Genomic DNA, 22,108 nt, shown 5'->3' with positions numbered 1-22,108 from the left:
AAATGGGACATTTGTCCCGCGTCCCGCATGAGCAGAACAAGTGATCATTGATAACCTGCTTAATTCAGCTTTTTTCAGTTACCTGCTTAAAATGTTAACGTGAGCAGTGAGCACACACCAAACTGGACTTCTGTTGCAGCAGGTGAGAGAGATCTCACCAATAACAACTCTGTCACAACAAAGAGGACATTGGACAGCACTGCTCAAGCCGCATGCAACCAAAATATAATAAATGATAGAGTAATGCATTGTCTTAAACAACGACGATCACAAGCACTGCTTTAATTGATGGACTGATCAAAGGAACTACGGCAGCATTGTTGATCCAATCAAAAGCTGAATAGGAGAACTGCATGTGAGTTTTACATCTCTAGACTGTAGCTTGCTAAAAGAGAATGCTGTCAATTCCAACAAGAATGCAAATTCAAGTAATGGCAACTGTTCAAATCCAACAATTATATAAGCCTAGCCTCTAAGTCTCTCTTTGTTTCTTTTCCTGCACATAGCCTACAGTAGCTTAAGTGTTTTAAGCCTGTTAAAATAATAAGGAATATCCCCTACAGATTGCAGAAGGTTGTTAAAAAAAATCATATATTAGGCTTGGGCCACAGGTCAAATATGATAGTAAGGCAATTAACAACAAATACATTATTGTCGTAACACCCCCATCCTGTCCCGTCCCGCATTGTCCCGCAACAGGGGCTCTGCTGTCCTGCAAATTAACTATTTTGAGGTGGTCACCCTATTATAGGAGGGTACCATTTCCGTCTATTCACTCTGTGTCTCAGGTGGGCTGAGGACAGTTCAGAAACCTGCCGACCAATTATATAATCGGTGGGGATTCCAAGCTAAATCCATGGCTTTCTCTTCCTGGAATGTCAGCACACTGTAAAAGAAGCCTTTGTTCTTGAAAATGTAAAGGTTTCTGAACTATCCACAGCCCACCTGAGACGCAGGGTGAGGACCAATTATATGAAGATAATATATAATATTAGTGAAATGCTTCTTTAAGTTAAGGTATACTTTATTGGTTCCATTGGGGAAATTCATCATAACTATAAGGCCTCACTCGCACACGGACGACAGCCGCGCGGCTCCCCCATCCACTTCCATTCTATGGGAGAAACGGGGCGGAGAGTGCCGACGCAACACGTTGAACGAGCTGCAGCATGTGTAGACCATTGGAAATCATTGTGCCTGATGATCCCTCAGCGTTCCGACTCGCGTTTCAGACGCATTGTCTGTCGTCCATGTGTGAGTCCGCCCTACAGTAGGAGTGGTGGGCAACCACGGAGCAGCTCTAAGAATGCCTTAGACACTGGCAGTAGTACATCCTAAACATGCACGTCTTTTAGTGTGGGAGGCAAATGGAACACCTGGAGGAAACCCACAAGCACCTGGGGAAAATATGCAAACTCCCCAAAGAAATAGCCCAGTCAGGGTCAAAGCCAGTACCGTGAGACAATGGACAACAATGCACTGAGCCACCGTGCCACCATGCTACATTGTGCGATCTGGTTCCTTGGCTGACTGACTGACCGACCGACCGACCGGCCGACCGACCGACCGACCGACCGACCAACCGACCGACCGACTGCCTGCTTGACTGGTTGGCTGACTTTCTGACAGAATCATTGCCTGCCTGGCTGGCTTTCTGACAGAATGATAGATCAATTGACAAACTGGTTGACTGTCACCATATTACCGACTGACTGACAGATCAACTAACTGGCTGGTTGACATGCTCTCACGGAGACAGACAGACCAGGTGACATGCTGACAAGTCTGTCACTGACAGACTGACGGCTACGCTGCCAGAATGGATTTCATTCCAGTTCAGGTGGAAAATCTTTCTGACCTTTACAACAGGAGCTAACTTCAGTGCAGCGGTGTACATAGGCACAACTAATAGACTGGCCGATCGACTGGCTGGAACATTTGTCCCAAGCACTGCCTAAGATGAAGGAATAGAACAGGTGATATTTCACAGTGTGTCAGTCACACTCACACAGAATCTAATGGACCTGTCCTGTCTGATGGCTCTCAACTAGTCTCAAAAGTGGCCTTGCATAGGACGAGATCATGGTTATTATGCTTTGTTATCATGTTTTTTCTTTTTTCTTTTCTATTTTGACCATGTTTTCAATGTCAGTTTAGTTTAGATTCGTTTTCAAAGGGATTTTTCTAGTTTAAAATTTGTTTTTCTATTTTGGGTACAGTATATGTCATTATAGGTGAAAAATATCAAAACATAAAAAAAAACAAAGCTTCTTTCTATGTGTTGCACTACTCCGCAGATGAGCCGTAAACCTAAACTGGACTCTAGAACATTGGGCTGTTCTTGCTAATTGTGCTCATACACCTACCAAGAGCAATGTCTATTATGTACAGTACATGAACATGTAGCATAACACATGCAATATTATTGTTAATTTCTCCTAGAACGTGAAAACATGTTGTCACGTCTCCCATGAGCCATGTCATTTACTACACTGCAATGCAAATGCAGCATTCCTCACGCAAAGGATTAGCAAAGCGACTGAGGCAGTGAAAACCTGACACATTTCAAAACCTTTGATTGATACAACAAGTTAACAATCACACTTTGCTGATTAAACAGAACATTGAAATCTGTTCAGAATTACGTGCAATTTCTACTCAAATTGGAGCTGGGAGGGGTAACTTGCACACACACATATTGCAACGTATTATCAGTCCTTAACATTGCAACGTCATGTTTGCCGTAGTGGTGACAACATGCCCCACTAGTTTTCAATGTCTTCATGACAGATACTTGTTTCCATATAGCTTGAGGCTGTCTGCCCCAGACAGACAGAAAGATGGAGGAAGGGCATGCCTCCTGGCAGAGATTTGCACTCTAATGAGTGCACCTTTCCAGTTAAAATTCTAACTGATCTGCAATGATACTTGACTTGTCTAATGTCTCATCACATAAATGAATTAAAAAGACTCAATCTTCACTCAATCTTCTCTAATTTCAACCAGCCTTCATCAGTGTCACCAGTGGCACCCTTACAAATGGTTTCATCACACGTCCAATACTGTCTGACCCTATTCTGGTGGTGGGAGCTTGTACGGAAAATAATTTCACCCAGTCCTATAAACTTGTGATGTGACAATAAACTTGCGGTTGAAGTTTACTCGTTAAATTCCTATTTTTACTTTTTGGTTTTAGAACTAATCCTTTTATTTGACACTTTTTTCTATCATCTGCTGTATATGGATCGATTAGGTCTATGGATGATGCAGGATATATATTTTTTCTTCTATGTGTCGAGCACAATGCCCAAGGCAAATTTCTTCTGCTAGAGGTTCAGGCCACTACGCGGCCCTCACACCTACGCCGCACTGCAGATCCAACCAATATATCTCAGTCATAGTGTTGAGGTCTTTGTCAGAGTGCCCATATATGGAGATGACTGTTTCTGTCTGTCCATGTCCCTTTTATGCCAATATATGGAGAGATCTGTATCTGTCAGTCCTTGTCCCTTTTATGCCCATATACAGTATGGAGAGATCTGTATCTGTCAGTCCATATACTGATGATGATCAGTATATGGTCATATATTGGAATCCCCATATATGGGCATATTGGTTAGATTGGTGGTTATACACTTAATCTCAATACATATTATATTTATGCTCAATAAATATCTACTTCAATCCAAGAGTTGTCTGACTGAAATACACACATTTTTAAACAAGCACACAGATCCCTGACCTCCAAAACCACACATTAGATTTCCAGGACCTGCACGAAACCTGTCTCTATTAAGGGCAAATAAAGAGAATACACTCTTATTTGAAAATGTTCCATATTATGACATAAAACGGGCTTTGAGCTGCATTTTACCTGTAAAACATGTGTAAAATGATATTCCTGGCAGTATAATATACACTCACATTCAGCCTTGGCACAGATGAGGCTAGTGGTGGGGAAGCCGAACGAGCGCAGGATGGAGCCGATGGCCAGGCTCAGGTCCTCGTTGCTGGGGTAGAGAGTCACAGAGGCGAACCTCAGGTAGGGCAGCCTGGGAGTCTCCTCTGGACCAATCTTCACATGGGGGATCTGGAGGAGAGGGGAAGAGATGAGAGAAGACACGGAGGAAAGGAGAGAGAGGGGAATGGAGTAAAGATGAATAAGAAAGGCAGGGAGGAATACAACAGTGATTGGGGTTGGAGGAAAGGATGGAAGAGTGGGAGATCAAAGGAGGGGAGGGAAGGTAAGAAGGAAAGGAGGGAGGAGAAAGAAAGGATAGAAAAAAACAGAGGATATGAGGGAAAAGAGCGGGACAGGGGAGGAGAAGGAGACGGAAAGGAACTTTCAGTTCAGTCTAAGAAGACATCATAGTGGTCAGTAGCCTTAATGCCTCACCAATTGCACTGATATGAAATCCATTTAATCCAAATCCATTCAACTCTAAAACTGCAAGTAGACTAATGGTCTATTTTCAGAATGGTTACAACTTGCCAGTGACATATTGCCATATTGGAACAAAGAAGTGACAAACAACAGATTGTGATGTTGTTGTGCTTTTGTCCTTGACAAAGCAAGGGAATAAAAAGGAAAATGCCTCATTTCCGTGCAGCAGTCGCTTATTCACATTATAGCCTAATATAAAAGGCAGGAAAGGGAACATGGGTAACAACGGTGATAATGTTACCTCTGAGGAATTCAACATTTTAGAATTTAATCAGTTTGACAGACTTCCTCAAACTTTCACCTTGACTTTACAGCACCACACTTTCCTCCAGTTAACAAACCAAACTGCAACATCCTATGATGTGTTTGTGCAATTAGAATCCTGCGAGGATTGTAATGTAGCTCCACTACTTCTAACATCAACGTACTGAGCAGTGGAAACACACAGATGTCCTGTGGTGAGCCTCAGGGATTGCCTCTGGGTTCCAACACCAATAGCTGTTGGCTTAGAATTTCTTTTGTTTCGCTGTGGTGCTGGTGCATGTCCCCCGATGCATAGCTTTTTGAAACTTTCTTTCTATCCCTCTGGGTTTGTGGCACCACCAAATCACAAACATGCGCACGCAAGCAAGCACACTCACTCATGCATGCATATGCACGCGCGCGCACACACACACACACACACACACACACACACACACACACACACACACACACACACACACACACACACACACACACACACACACACACACACACACACACACACACACACACACACACACCTGCAGGTTATGAAGTATATTATATGGGGAGTCGAGAGTGAAGGCCTCTGGTTATGAGGGAAGAGAGACTCATTCCAGCAACAGTTAATGTGATTGACAGTGTTACGGCTCCCTTAATGTCAGTCACACATTCACAAGGTGACTTACAGCACCCAGGCTAATATGTGAGGATTGTAATGTGGCTGTAATATGCAAGTTGGAGACGGCCTCCGTCTTTTCCCCTTGGCGTGTGGTTATGATGGATGGAGGCGCTTTTGGATATATGAACTTGAGTGGGTAAATCCAACAATCCAATTTCAGATCTTGGTACATTTGAGTGTATAGGTCAACTGTAGGTTTTTGACTCATGTTTTCATATCCCTCTTCTCTTTGTATTCTCTTTTAGCTCCGAACTCCGAACGTATTGAAAAAGGTTGATGGAGCGATTGATTGTGGCTGAAGTGGCTCTAAAATTTGGGTCCAGGGACCCTCATGGTCCCTTAAGGGGTTTCCAAATGGCCCCTTACGGGTGTGTAACTCTGAGAGTGTACAAATGGAACCAAATGGACCCGTGTACACTCTCAGAGTTATGGGGGTCGTGGAAATTGAAAAATCTGAGAACCACTGTGCTACACTAAATGGAACAGAGCCTTCATTAGTACCATTGGTAACACCTGTGAATGTCTTCACACTATGGCTGCGGTGCATAGAGCCTATAAACCATATTCACACGGCGGCCATATTGGAATTTAACATTGAAAGTGCTGCCACCCGGGGTGGCTACTTTCATTGACTTCATAGAAACATGGCCGCTGTGTGAATATGGTCTATTGGAGTGACTGAGTTACAGGGATTGACTCTGCCTGGATTGACTCAACCCCCCCACCCCCTGTATCCGTCTTGTGACTGTTGAGTCCCACGCGGGAGTGGCAGTCCTTCTGGCACTGTTCACTGGTGTTACAGACTGGCTTCTTGCGTTTCTGCAGGCCCTCTTCTCTTTTCCACCGAAGCAGCTGTTGTTCTTTGAAACTCTGCAGACCCCTCTGGATTTCAAACATCCAGGTGTCTCTGTCTTTTGCTGAGGCTTCCCAAGTGTTTGTGTCCATGTTGGTAGCTTTCAGGCGTTGTTTTCTCATCTCGTCTTTGTAGTGTTACTGTGGTAGCCCAGGTGGCCTTTTCCCTGAAGCGAGCACTCCATAAAGCGCGCACACGCACACGCACACACACACACACACACACACACACACACACACACACACACACACACACTTTCCTGTGCGCTGAATCTGAGCAGCAACATTTTGCATTAACACCATGAAGAAAACAAGAGGACTGTTTGTAAATGTCTCCTTGTGGTGTCTCTACAAATTCACAGAGGGCAGTTCAGCTGCTTCAAATATTTACCATGTACTAGGCTCAGTGCAGCTGGGCCACTGAATCACTCTGCTACACAATACAATCTTGATTTAACTTTTAAGTGCACTTTACTTTCAAATGTAAACTAACATGGATTTATGCACACCTATACTGCACAGAAAGTTGCGTTGCTGCCTTTGTCTTCACTATCCATCCATCCATCCATCCATCCATCCATCCGTCTATCTGTTTTGTTTGTGTGCTACTCACCTCTTTCTCCCCACAGATGTGACTGACAGTTGAGCCAGAGGCTGGACTGGAGGCGGGACCAATCACAGCCACCACGCCCTTCGGCAGGATTTGGCACACTGCAGGGAGGGAAACGTAGCATGGGAGAGAGAGAGAGAGAGAGAGAGAGAGAGAGAGAGAGAGAGAGAGAGAGAGAGAGAGAGAGAGAGAGAGAGAGAGAGAGAGAGAGAGAGAGAGAGGTGGGAGATGAAAATAGGGAGGGATGGAGACAGACAGACACAAGGGAGGAGTAGAGCATAGATTATGGAAGTTAAAAACTGAGTATAGGAATGAAGGCAAGCTGGCCAATGGGGGGGGGGGGGGGGTCCAGTCAGTATTATAGTAATAGCCATCGTTTTGGACGGGGCCCAGTTGTAGCCTGTCTCTGTCCTCGTCCTTGACCATCCATCATGTTAGCTGTCCAGATGAGGACACTGCAGATTAATTACAGTCTTAACAGCGATCTGCATTCACATTCGCTGTGCTCCCTCTCACCGCCATTCCTGTTCTGCTTCCAACACCGCAGAAAATATCACACCATGACCTTAGATCAGAACCGTCAGCAAGTTGCACAGACAGCTCTGTGTGCGTGTGTGTGTGCGTGCGCGAAACAGAGACGGAGTGCCATAAGACAGAGTGTCTGTGTGATTGAAAGCGAATGAAAAAGAGAATACGTTGGTGCGTGAGTCAGTGAATGAGAGAGAGAAAGAGAAGGAAAGTGAGGGAGAAATTGTGCACAACAGAGGCGGAGTAAGAAAGATAGTGTGAGCATGCAGCGTGCATGTTGTGTGTCGCGTCTGTGCACAACGGTGTGTATTTATATCTGTGTATGTCTGTGTCACTGAATGTGCACACATAAGGTAGACACAGTGCATGATGTGTATTAACTAGCCAACTCCAACTCTATGAAGAGAGAGCGTGTGTGTGTGTTTTGGAGGCCGATGGGAGTCAATCAATAAATATCCACTGAGCTTCGTGCATAATACTCTCTACATTGTTACTCCCAGAGGAAATGTGACCTTACCTCTAGTTCGCCTCCTAATATGGCCATATTCAGCCCCAAGAGGAATTGTTTGGAAAATAACTTTTATTTTTTACTTTTCTTTGTATTGGTGTAAATGTACAAAAGAAAAGAAAATCTAAACTGTAAAAGTAACCTGGTCATTTATTGTTCGTTGACAGCATTAGTGGTATTTGTGCTAGTGTTAACAGGATAACCTACATTTAAAACAACACATGGTCTAATAATGGCAATCCTCTGCACGCCTAGTACTGTAACTTGCTATCCATAGCCCCAAATTGCACAGGGAAGTCACCCTTATGGCGGAGTGTTTGCTCAATAAGGTTTTTAGAAAAGTAAACAGAAAAATAAAATTCAGGTGGGTTACAAATTTAATCCAAACAGGAGAGAGAACGCCACAAAGGTCATTTATCAGCTTCTTCCAATTCCAATTTTGTGTGCTCAATTACTTGTTTCATCACTTCCAATTTAACTTGTTTATCCTGTATACTGCATGAGTTATCTCCTGATTGGATGAAATTGGTATCCCGACCTGAACATTTATTTTCTGTTTACTAAAGAGCTGGAGAGATGGGGAGAAACCTGTTATCGAACAAACACTCTATAGCAATGATTGATACAGTATGGGAATATACTGTAGAGATATTTTATTCACTTATAAATTAACAAAAACAAAAAAAATCACACCCAGTGTGAAGTGAGCGGTGATATTTATGAGTTATTCATTTCATCATGCATCTCGGTAGCCAATCACAGCACGTCCTGCGAAGTGACGTGCTTACATTTTTTACATTATTATTAATTTCATCATGCGTCTCGCTAGCCAATCACAGCGCGTCTGCGAAGTTTGAAGTTAATTTCATCATGTGTCTCGCTAGCCAATCACAGCACGTCCTGCAGAGCTTAGCCTATTGGCGTGTTTTCCACAGCATGGCGTCACAGCGAAAGACAAATTTTCACGACGGAAAGAAAAACTTTCGCCACGGATTGGTCCTAAACCCTCTTATAGGAGCGGTTGCACCGCTCAAAAATAATATATATCACTTACAGCCCTTTTAACACTACAGTATGTACAGTAGCAAAGATAGCAAATAGGATCAGCGGAATGTGAGTCAGATCATTATTTTCAAGCAATATAAATTAATAATATCACTCTGAAAACCATAACGATTTGTGTTGTTGTTGACTGATGGCCTCGCTGTCTTCCCCAACTGCGGAGGGTGAAAGGGGTGGATGGGTGGGCATAGTTTTCAATCCTTTTTTATTGACTGATACGTCTCCAGCACACACTGGTTTCAGAATCCCTCCCTGAAAAACACCATCACCTATAATTCATCACTTTCTATTATGTGCTGCTTACAGAAACAGCACAAAAAGTGTGGTGTGTGTGTGTGGTATTTACTGCTGAGCTTCATCGAACGGCTCAGTAACGATCCAGCACTGGTGCAGCTGACCTGCCTAGTTGAATAAAGGTTAACGCCATGCCGCTTTGGCTCTTACTTGCTGTGCTTACTTCCATCAGTTCTTTTGCTGAAATGCCCATTTCACAGCAGACCAACAGTGTACAATATAGAAAGAAAGAAAGAAAGAAAGACAGAAAACAGGGAAAGGAAAAAGACAGATGAAATATGATGAGGATAGTGGACTTACTGGTGTCAGTGGTATGGTACTGGGAGTCTCTCTGCAACTCGTAGACGTCCACCTCCACCTTGGCCCTTACCGGCCCCTCCAACAGGCTGTTGATGTTCTCCCTGGCCAGGGCCAGCGCTAGACGCTCGCCGCGACCACACACCGACTGGTCGTCCAAAATGGCCGCTAGAGAGAGAGAGACAGACAGAGAGATAGAGAGATGGAGAGAGAGAGAGAGGGAGAGAGAGAGAGATAAAGAGAGAGACAGAGACAGAGAGACACAAACACACAGACAGTGAGACGGGGAGAGGGTTAGAGAGATGCTATTTCTTCGTACTCAGAGTCAGCTACAGTACATATAAAGTACATTCAGAAGACATTTCAGATACAACAGGCTGGTACTGTCCTTGTCCTAGTTATGGAGTTGTTACAACTGAAGTTCAGGAGGGACGACCAAGCCTGATGACAAGCACGCACGTCTACAACTCAGCCAGACGACAGCTCCGCCCCTCGCACCAATCTCCCACCCATCCTTTAAGCAGCTGACAACTCCATCCCTCATGCCAATTAATCACTCACCTGTCTTCAATCAAGCTGATGACAGGTCCGCCCTCATGCCAATGAGCGCAGCATTAAAACCCAGCCACGTTTACCTGTCAGTGTGCATCGTAACTTGCAACCCCCCCCTCCCCCCTCTTCCCCACCCTTTTTGTCTTCTCTCTCCTGTCTTTCTCTCGTCAGATCCCTGATGGAGGGATCTCTACGATTCACACCACTCAAGCTCACGCCATGGACTTCAAATCCCAAAGTACCAGTGTCCACAACCCTCCCCTGGAACCTCCTATGACGCATGGCCCATGCTCTGCATGATGTTCACGCACGCTATGTCCTTTGCCCTTAACCGTCTAAGCTGCACACTCCATGCTGCGCATGCAGTGTGTCCTTAGACGATCACGCCCGCACATTAAAGTCTTAAGCCACACATCCCATGCTAAGCCAGCCCATAAATGCACATACTGTACTCTGTCGTGGTTACCATTTCTCATGTTTAATTTTTGATAATAACATAAATCTATTTCATTGAAGGTGTGGTCTTTACTACTGAAGTACTATTTGATGTGGTGAAAGTGTGCCTTGTCTTTCTGAAAAGCGAGAAGAAAGTCTTAATGGATAAAGTGGCAGCTAGGAAGGAAACTAAGAAGAGACACTGGGGTGGAGAGAGAGATATATTAGAGAGCGGTGATTAGAAGAAAAAAATGGAAGAGAAGGATATTTTGAGGAGACAAAATGGTGACATCCTGCCCTCAATCCTACTAACCCAATTTTACCCAGAATGACCCTCTGTTAGGAGGGGTGATTGGAAGAGGGGGGACATTTGACACAGACCAGATAAGCTTAACAGTGTTTAGATAGTATCTCCATTCACACATCTTCCTCCCTGGGTTACAGAGATCACAGACTGTCTGGATAGCTAGAATGGGACAAATTCGCTTTTGGCTTTCTGGCACGCCGCCATTCCTGTGATTTTCATGGACTTTTTGAGTTAAAGGTCTAACATAAAAAAGTGGAGCGACTTCAAAGGGAGGTCACCAGTGCCCACAGCAAGTGTCACAGCCACTGGAAGATGTGTGGTGTGTGTGTGTGTGTGTGTGTGTGTGTGTGTGTGTGTGTGTGTGTGTGTGTGTGTGTGTGTGTGTGTGTGTGTGTGTGTGTGTGTGTGTGTGTGTGTGTGTGTGTGTGTGTGTGTGTGCGCGTGTGTGTGTGTGCGCGTGTACGTGTGTGTGCGCGTGCACGTGCGTGTGTTACACTTATGAGCTGTCTGGCATTCATAGCACCCTGTATCAGCACTGTAACAGTGGATATCAATGTCCATGCATACAGCAATGTTTTTTATGAGAAAGGTATCAGCCCATTCATAATGATTTGCACAAGCATGGAAAAGGTGGGTTGAATCACAGGGAACATTCTATTTCATGTTAATTTAATGGCCAGTAAAGTAGCAAAATCTGTTCTAGGGCAGAATACACAAATTTAAAACGCACCAATGTTAATGTTGCAATGAAATATTATTGGAGTCAGATATCACAGACTATAGAGCACCTATAGTCTGTCTATAGAGGATAATTTACTCATCCTACCTGGGTTGCGGTTTATTTCCCTCATTCAGAAGTCCCATAGATTGTTTAATATCGCGTCAAATAAGAACTGTGTTCCAAAAATAAACAAATGACCCCGGCGGTTTGACTCATATGGATATGAAGCATCAACTGGTGAGAAAACGCTAATGTTACTGCGGCCAAATTAGTTACATTTTCGCCAGAAATAGACTTTATCAAATATGAGTGACTGACTATCATAAACGATACAGCGACACCTCCCTGACAATATCGCCGGGACAGTTTGTTTATTTTTGGACCACAATTCTTATATGAGACGATTCTAAGATGACCCAATGTTATTCTCCATAGAGAAATTACTTCCGCAACCCAGGGGATGAACGAGTGACATCAGGACTTCAGTACTCCATTACACTGAGTATAAGAACAGCAACAAATATCACATTAATAATTGTTCCTGTATGATCTCTCCTTGTGACATGTGCGTTTACATGGACCCTATTATCTTTTTTTAAAAAGTGTCATGTAAAGACCTCAATACGAAGACACTGATCTGATCAAATCCGATCGTATGTAATATTCAGGTTGGTGAACCTTTAGATAATCTGTTGTACAGGAATTAGTCCATAATAACCATATAAACACTTATTTTGATTACTTCTCTCTGGTTGGAATAACTTCTTTCTTTCTGTGCATGTTTGCCCCATATGGGTGTAACGGTTTAAGATTTAGAATAATATATTATAGGCCATAGCATGATCGATAAAAGAGATGTCCTACCAGAATAATGTCAACTACAGCCTGCAGCACATAAGACAGCCATCCTTAAGGTTGTACGAATCTGACCTTGGGGCAATAATAATATTATTGCCCCAAGGTCAAGTTTTCAGTGTATATTATACACTGAAAATAAGTTAATATGCCAAACTATTCAAACCATACTGTATCTAATAACATGCATACATAATTTAATGAACAACCGTTGTATCATTCAGAAATTTGCTTAGAAAGAACAGCAAAAAGATGAATATTGCTCCTGGGACTTATAATTAAGTAATAATTAATGAATTGCGATGTATTGTGAACTTGTATTTCTGCATAGCATATAATATGATCATAAATGGTCTGTGGAGTTTGCAGTTACAGGTTCATGTGTAGTGAGAACCTGGTCTCTAGAAGCCACATGTCCCTGCTGTCTGTCTCAATAAAGAATGCGGGGGGCCTCAAGATTACAACGTGTAACTTTACACTCCAAAATCCATTTAATGTAACACAAGATGACAGTTTTTCTACCCTTGTGGTAAATGTTATCTCTGCCTTAGTGGTTCCCCATCAACGCTCCAGAAATGCAGAAAGGCTGTCATTTTGTATCAAATAAAAAGGCATTTTGGACTTCAGTGCTGCCGGTACTACTGTACACCATGCTTTGAAACCACTTCCAGCGAGCGCAACGTTAGGTGTGTGCATGTCTGTCTGTCTCTGTGTGTGCGTGTGTGCATGTGCGTGTGTGTGTGTGTGTGTGTGTGTGTGTGTGTGTGTGTGTGTGTGTGTGTGTGTGTGTGTGTGTGTGCGTGTGCGCGTGCGCGTGTGCGTGTGTGTTCCCTCTGTAGATCTGTTTTAACCCTGTGAGGTGCCACTCCTCTCCAGTGGAATTGACAAATATAATCACTTGTCAATTCCCCTTCTGGGGGACGAAAACAACTTCTATGGTCATCGGATTGTCTTCAGTTTCTGGAGCACTCTGGGAACTGGCCCTTAAACTAGGCTCAGATTACAGGACTTTAAACATCTTAAACGATTTGGAAATCTGGTAGCATCACACTCTACAGGATCATCTTATAAGATTATTATCCCCACCAGGCTGGAACTACCGAAGGCGAGGAATTATGTTCTTAAACATGCACACAATTTAAAAATAACGGGGCATCATACACGACAGGATGTATTAAGATTTAAAGGTTGCAGAGCACCGTGAACGCATTTCAACTTGTGATCACATGGGGAAGCAGTTGTAAACAACGAAGCCTGATAAACATTATGGACAAACGGTTCGGATGTCTGGAAAGACAAGACACGCTATATGGACAGTTGTGTTCTTGCCATTATATTGGACAGCCTCAGCGGGCTACATTACAGATGGATGTGCGTGTGCCCATGAGTACAGTACTGTACATAATGTGTTGAGTGCAGGTGTGTCTGTGTGTTTGTGTGTTTGTGGATAGGCACACATGTACGCACAAGCATGGATGATTGTTTGCAAATTACTGTTTTCTTCTGTGTGCATACCAAGTTGTTTGTGTCTTAACTGCAGCCCTAGGCCCTTGAGTAATGCTGTTTTTTTTTTATCACAGACAAGTAAACAACTTGGACCCGGAACACAAGGTGAAAGCAATCTATTAGAAAACTGGTATTTTGTCCCCAGGACTTCAGCTGAGAACCACTGATTTAGGCCAATCTCAAAACACCTGTCTTTTCCTTGTGACTTTTGTGGACAGATGCGATACGTGGGTACTCGGCAGTGTTTGCTTAGTGTGTCCACACTTGGCACTTCAATACGACATCCCTGCTTGGATTTGTGGTAAGATCCATCTAACTAGGCCCCCGGAGGATGTGAGTGGGTTCTACAACAGAAACGGCTCATACTCTTGGGTCTGCAGTGGTTGGCAGATCACTCTGATGACAGTTAATTAAATAGCTTCCTGATTTGATAGTGTACAGAACACGACAAGCCATGTGACTGCAGACAAAATGCAGACATTAGGCTATACAGTATGGACTCTTTGCACAATGCCATGTTTGTTATTGTATGAATAAACAATTGCATTAATAGAGCAAACACTGGTTATAGGCTGAATCGTATCAAATGTTAAGCTTATCAGTTCACCATTAATAACTGGTTAATGAGAGTTGCTGATGGCAAAATTGACGTCCTTAAGCCTAGCCCAATAGGCAAGACATTTTGATTTATACAGTCCTTACTTAAGCTGCCCAAGATTTGAGTTTGGTAGTTATTGCAGAAGCCTCGTTAGTAAAAAAGTGTAGCCTAATTACTTGTCCACAGCTTGCAACATCAACATCAATTTGTCCGGCAGTGTCCAAGATGCACGAGTGTTGCACACCTCCACACTTTTCAGGCATGCAAAGTGTGGTGCTCTCCTACTGTTGGTAATTGTACAGCTGTGCACGACAATGAAGCGATACCCTATGAGTACAATTAATGCGGCTGCAATGTTCAGGAGAATAGAAATGCCTTCATTATAGTGTCGACATAATGTACACTGAGGGCGCTGGGGACATGAGGTGGGAATATGACTCGTTTAATAAATTACCCAGTTTGTCCCCACATTGCTGTCACACCTCACTGAGATCTGAGGTCACCTCGGCAGGTGGTCTGGCTCGTCGGACCTCAATGAGGCCAGGATCCGACCTGAGAGCGCACATATACCTGACAGTTAATAACCAACAGCCCCAGTTTCAGACCTCATTTGTCTCAGTCTTGTCTAGGTCTCTAGTACGGGTCTCAAATGGATCATAATTCCCACACTGTTTCTTTCACTTATCTATTTGTTTCCCACCAGTGACTGCCTGCATCTGTTCACCGTCTGAAAGCCTATGCTGGGGGAAGTCATTTTAGCTGTCTAGGTTATGTTGGCCGCATGCCTTGGCAGAGATATAGCAGCAACCCCCCCCCCCCCTCTCTGTACAGTATATACGTGTATATATACAGTATATATATATATATATATATATATATATATATATATATATATATATATATATATATATATATATATACACACACACACACACACACACACACACACACACACACACACACACACACACACACACACACACACACACACACACACACACTTACAGTATGTTACAGTGGGAAACCAGTAGAAGTGAGAAAAATGGAACGGGTCCCTTTGAGGCCGGGCCCTCCGGAAAAAACGAAATGCCCCCCAGGCCGCCAGGCCGAAAAGGCATCCCACGGGCCAGGGCGGCAATTACTGCCGATTGGCGGGCCAGGTCGTTATGTTTAGTTTTTTTTTTCCCCGCCCGACCTAGCACTAAGTTGATAGGTCTAACAGGGTCACCTGTGAGTCACAGCTGCACATGGTAAAAAGGGCAGATGTGATGGAATGAGTTAGAAACGTGGAGCATGCACATCCACTCTGGTGATCAGGTGCAGGACAAACAGAAGATCAGCAGAAAGTAATAATAGAGTCAACACACTGTTGGTTGCTCCCGCTGTTTATTGCATAAACAGTGGTGCGTGTCATGCAGATGCAAAATGAGGACACATCAAGAAGATTGTTCTAGCATCCATTGTTACCTCAAGTTTGATCAAATAAAAAACAATTGATAGGACTTGTGTCCTTAGCTGACCAAATAACACTAGTCAACATTATACCTGGCAGCTCACAGGAATGTTGCATGTTACAGATATACTGTATGTAACTGCAGTAAAATCCTACATAATAAGCAATTAATGAATGAAAGTAACATTTGGTTTAACCACTTAAGCCCTATGATATACTTTGTCATACGACAAATAGGGAAAATTGCCATGCTAGTTTGTATATATATATATATATATATATATATATATATATATATATCCATACCCTATGTTTTCGCCTATAATGACAAGCACAAAATAGGGACGCCAGGTTGAAAGTGAGTGGTTAATTCAATTGTGAATTGTGAAAATGTGAAATTCTTTAGGCTGAAACCATGGTGTATCCTGTGATTCTATGATGTATTGAAGTCTTACCTTGGAGCCCTCAAGAAGCCACTTTCTAAGGGCATAAATCTACCAAAAAAAGTACCAGTCTCAAAGCTTCTGAAAAAATAAATGTGTGTGTGTGTGTGCGCGTGTGCGTGCGTGTGTGCGTGCATTCTTGCGTGTGTGTGTGTGCTTTTGTGTGCTTGTGTTTCTTATTAACTTAAGAGGACACGAGCACTACTCAAACTTCTAGTAGTAATTTCTTACCCGGTGCACGGTCTACAAAATTTATTTTGCAGTCGCAGGGATTACCAGCACTCACGGAAATGTCCTTCAGGTACTTTGATTAAATTGGCACGGTTAGCAAACAGAACAATGTTCATGTTTCAGCACCTAGTTTCTTATTAAAGAATGACTAAAGTGGGAGTTATTTGCACCGACTTAGCAGTGTGATTGATTGGTTGCTATGACTGTGTGTGTGTGTGTGTGTGTGTGTGTGTGTGTGTGTGTGTGTGTGTGTGTGTGTGTGTACAGTACATGCACGTGTGTATGTGCACACCTCCAACTTAACCAAGTGGGACAAAAGCAAGAACTCCTCTCCTTCCAAGGGTATAAATTTATCATTAAAAAAATAAAAAAACGAAAAGAAAAGAAGAAGAAAAAAAAGCCTGTTATCTATTCCCGGAGAGAGGGCAGAGGGTTTGGGAGACAGCGAGACGGAGGGATTTGAACTTGTGATAGAATGTTAATTCACCTCTGTTATTGGTGTTAAACTAATACACTGGGGTATGACGGGATAGGAGCTAACATGTGCTGATAGCACAGAAGGGAGAAAGGTGGGTGAGATATAGCAGCTAATATCCACAATGGAGGGAAAGATTCTAGTAAATGAGCACAACCTCTCACGGGTTTGGCAGCTAAATTAGTTTATTTTCAAAAATGCTAAAACGTGGAGCACTTCATCACTGACTGATGTGCACTTTTCAATATATGTGATGGCGCCATCAAGAGAAGGCTGCTTCCGTGAGCTTGCGCACTTCGTTTCACAGTTCTTTCCTTTTTGCACTTTTTATGTTACTCTTTTTATGCACACGGCTGCACAAAGACATATGACAGGCAATCACTTTTTGAACATCAGATCGGCGATGGCTCACTGTTTTCCGGACTTCTTTGAGACGAATCCCCTGTCTGGTTTTATTGTCAGGAGAACTCCCATTCATCACCGTAACCACATCAAAAGACCAGAATGCAGAGGGAGACGATGCCGCCGAGGCATTTTTTTTTTTCATAACCCGCCCCGCACGGGGGCCCCAACCCGTCCCGCAAAAATGAATATAAATCAACGACCCGTCCCGTCCCGCAACCCGCCAAAAAGAAAAAGAAGGAAAAAAAGACAGCTTCTCAACACACAAGCAAGTCCTTTCCAGAGAGAGAGAGGGGGGGGACAGAGGGAGGGAGAGAGAGAGCGCGCCCTAGAGAGAGAAGGTGTGTTGTGGTGTTTTTTTTCTTCCGTGGGACCTGCGGGCTACGGGTTGGCCCGTGCATCACTACGAGCAGGGGTAGTACGACCCATGCTGATAAACCACCTCTACCTTCCATTCTACTGACGAATTAGAAAATAAGGCACACATCCAATTCCACCATGAAACCAGGAATTCTAGTATTATCTGCCTCATGGGGACCAGGATGACCGAGCAGCAGATCCCAGATTCATTGATTGATAGGACACAGCAGCTCTCTCGTAAACAAAGGGTAGTGAGGGGTGTGTGTTATGGTAAACAATTCCTGGTTTAGGAATGTGCAAACCAACCCTGAAATCGATTTCTTCCGATCTAGAATACTGTTGTTTACCACCACCCCCAAGGCAACAGAGATATACCGTAGCATTAACCCATTCAATCCATTAACGCATCTACAAATGTCTTCTAAATCCTAACAGTTTTCTGAAACACTTATGTTGCTATAATATCAGTGGTGCTCAAACGTATTTGGTTGTGGACCCTAATCTCAAAATATTTAGTTACAGGGACCCCCAGAAGCAAAGAGTTAAAAATGTTAAATGTTAAAAATATATATACTGCTCAAAGAAATGTAGGGAGCACTTTGATCCCTTAATTATTTTGAGCAGTGTATATATTCATAGATTTGCAAAAAAAGCTCTACACAAGCTCATAGCGCGGCACTCAGTGCCGTGCTTGTACATCTACTAATGAAAAGCCCAAAGTATAAAATAATGGTTGTAGCTAAAATCTAAAATGACACAGATGCGTTCCCAGTCCCAGAAATTGCACATCAGTGAGCAGGAGATCGCTGATCCTGATGATGTCTTTATTGCCGCAGGAAACTTAAAGAAGGTTCTCCCAAAAGTATATCAACACATTTCAACCTACACGTGTGGTGGGAGAATTATTTACCACTGTTTATACCCTCTTCCGGGATGGCTACAAAGCCCTCCTTCATTCTCCATTCGGCAAATCAGATCACAGCTCTTTTCGACTACTCCCTGCCTACAGGCACTGAAACTAAAGCCTGTGAAATACAGGTTTGAATCGGGTCGGAACAGATTCTACTAGACTCTAGACTACTCTAGACTTACAAGCCTGCTTTGATCAAGTGGACAGGGAGATGTTTCGGCATGCCTCTGGGAATAATGTCAGTGACACAGTCACTGGATGTATTAGTAAGTGCATTCATGACATTTCAAATTCGCCCCAAAATTTTAATTTATAGACTATACAAGGCAAGTTCAACAGTCGTGACACAAGGAGCATGAGGCAAGAGCTACAGTCACAGACTTCAGAGGGAGAACCAGAATGCACATAGAATCCCTCTGCCTCCCTCCCTGGCAAGCTGAACTTTTTTTTCCCCCGGTTTCATAACACATGGTGTGAACTGAAAAAGGCTCAACAAAACCTGTACTGCCTCAGTTGCCTGAAGAAATTCACTGTGTGCCCCAGTATATATTTGACATTGCTTGTATTATATTAGGAATATTTGACATATCTGACTTGCTTCTCTTGTTTCTTTCTTTCTCTATTCTTTACCCGTTTCTTGAAACTGCAAATGTTGGGAGCTTGTATGACAAAGACTTTCACCCACTTTCTTACACCTCTGAACCTGTGATGAATAAATCATGTTTGAAATCAAGTCAAATGCTGATGATGACTGATGAGGGTATTCATGAGAGATGGTTTCATTCACTGTATGTGATTGCAGGTACTAAGAAAGACCCTGCACCGCGTGGGGGAAGAGAACATTTCAAAGATTGAAGCCTAAATTATACTGTCTTGCGATAGAGGATAAATTAAGCTTGAGTCATGCTTGCGCCTGTATTACCATTTTATCAACCAAGGAAAAACGTAGATTACAGCCTGTCCTTGAGAAAGAATGATAATTCATTACATTTAGCTCAATACCTGAAAACTGGTCATTTAGATAACTAAGTATCATCATGTAGGTTTAGTTTGTCTTCATATGTGATTCTGTAATGAAATCCTTCAATCAAATGTGATGCTATGGCACTACAGGTACAGACACGGTAGAGAGGGCAAGAACCTGGGGAGAAATCCATTGCATTGAAAGTTCATTTCAAAGCAATGTTCAGAACCTTGCATGTGGGCAGAAAAACTCACCAGTATTGCTGTGAGGGCATCACGGTGAAGAAACCTGAGACTTAACCTCACACTGGGGACTGAAACTCACCAATTTAGACAGCTGAGATAGCTATGTTATCTGAACATGTGGGATTTAAAAAAAAAAAAAACTTGCTGGATGGTGGAATGAACGAACAGGGATTGAGTCTGTGCTGAGGTACATAAATGTCCAGACATCCAGACAACAGTGAGATCATGGCTTTAGTTGAAGATCAAACAGATTTGGAACATAGGCTACTGGATACAGAAATCTCACCCAGCCCAGGGGTAAAATCCAGGACTAACATTTAACCCCACTATAAACCCAAAAGGCTCAACCGTTCCGACAGCGAAGCAATCATAGTTTTAGGATGAGAAAAATGGGATTTAGACTGCATGAGGTAACAGTAACAGAAACCTTGCCCGTTCTGATCAAAGAGCTTCCATAGTTGTAGGTTAAAACAAGACAGTCTAATAACATTTTTGGCTTCCGTGTGGATCTCAGACTCCAGTTTATGACATCAGTCACCTATATGACGTATGTCTACAATGACATAAGACTCCATATTTGAGCAAGGTTTCAGCCTGATCCGACCACCTTTGACCTCCATTCTAAAATGTAAAGTTCTAAAAGTTTGACCCATTCAGTCCAGGAACCCATCTGCGTCATTTTAGATTTCTTTGGCTATTTAAAAATAGCAGATATACACGCTCATGAGCTCATGAGCTTGTAGATCTGCTATTTTATTAAATCGTGAAAATGTGTGAAAATCTTTGAATATATATATATATATATATATATATATATATCTTTTTTTTTTTTAAGCGAACATTTGTAACTCTCTTTGCTTCTGGGGGTCCCTGGAACAACATATTTTGAGATGGGGGTCGGCGGCCAAATACATTTTGGGGCTCCTTGACAAGACAGTTTGAGAACCACTGATATGGCAACATAAGTAAAAAAAAAAAGTCAACATAGAGTAGACCTTCGTAGAATTGGCCTCATGTCTAAACAGGTTAATATGAAAAAATATATATAATATAAAACATTATGTGCAAAAAAAAAAGCGATTTGCAAAAGTAGCCCCAAACACACAGACTCATTTCTAGATGAATAAAGCACAAGAAACTCACCCATGCGGACAGCGGAGAGGATGTTGGCCTGGCTGAAGGAGAGCGGAGCCGTGGTCAGCAGCAGGAGCAGGAGATAAATCGACAGCAATAGAGCTGGCAGAGCCGGCATCTTCCACTGCTCCTCATGGAGAATGGTCTGCTGGCTGCCTGTACCGCCACCTGTGGGGGAAACATAGGTCTCTTTAGAAAACCAGATCAGGTGTACTGGCTCAGGAGGCATAGTGGCCATCTTGGGAATCATAAGGTTCCCAGTTTGATCTCCAGTTCCTCCTGGCTTTGCGTTGACGTGTCCTCGAGCTAGACACTGAACCCGCTGGCATTTTGTTTTATAATGCAATTTAAATGGGTCCTCCTGGATGTCCCGGCCGCCTTTAGAGGTTTAACTGCTCCCTATGAGCAGGTGGTGCCTTACATGGTCGCCTCCACGTTCGGTGTGTCAGTGTGTGTGTGTGTGTGTGTGTGAATGGGTGAATGTAACACAATGTAAAGCGCTTTGGAAATTGGTGCTATAAAAACGCACCATTTACCATGCATTATGTTGTACTGTATACTGCATTACCTATAGAAGTGGAGTACTCATCTCACTCACCGGCTATATAATCACACAGCATCTGTAAGACTAATGGTTTGATCACATAATAAAGTACTACGTAACTCAGTGATGCGGTACCGACTCCGTTATAGAACCAATTTGCCTTTATGGTTGCGCGGTCTATAGGGTTTACTTTCCAACCAAGATGTTACAACATGTATTGTGACAAACACCAAATTGAGTCTCTGCATTTACAATTCAGCAAATTCATTCTCTGTATGCAATACAAACCACCAAAAAGAATGCATGCAGATCTAAATTGCAGTACAAATTAGGACGATAATTATCCAAATAAAAAAGAGAGGAAAAAAGTGACCCTGACATGCTCCATAACAATAGCCTCACCTACAGAGAGACTCTATCGAGAGATTTTGGAGCTCTTTTCACAAAAACAAG

At 43.0% G+C, this 22,108-nt stretch overlaps 1 protein-coding gene across 1 annotated transcript in view; it reads right to left on the bottom strand.

Moving 5' to 3' along the window:
* LOC311061684 (glutamate receptor ionotropic, kainate 5-like) overlaps positions 1-21,229 on the bottom strand; it is a gene marked incomplete at both ends in the record, with an annotated part of 86,539 nt that extends 65,310 nt beyond the window's left edge. The window contains 4 exons of the mRNA XM_084080373.1: positions 3,925-4,090; positions 6,835-6,932; positions 9,524-9,688; positions 21,121-21,229. Of these exons, the coding sequence (XP_083936499.1) occupies positions 3,925-4,090; positions 6,835-6,932; positions 9,524-9,688; positions 21,121-21,229 (538 nt within the window). The remainder of the gene's footprint in view (positions 1-3,924; positions 4,091-6,834; positions 6,933-9,523; positions 9,689-21,120) is intronic.
* Positions 21,230-22,108: the final 879 nt, after the last annotated feature.

This window comes from Gymnoscopelus microlampas, assembly GCF_963454915.1.
Source record: "Gymnoscopelus microlampas genome assembly, chromosome: 15".
NCBI classification, from domain to species: Eukaryota; Metazoa; Chordata; class Actinopteri; order Myctophiformes; family Myctophidae; genus Gymnoscopelus; species Gymnoscopelus microlampas.
Note: the sequence above shows the minus strand (reverse complement) of the source record. Positions and strands in the feature narration are given on the sequence as shown.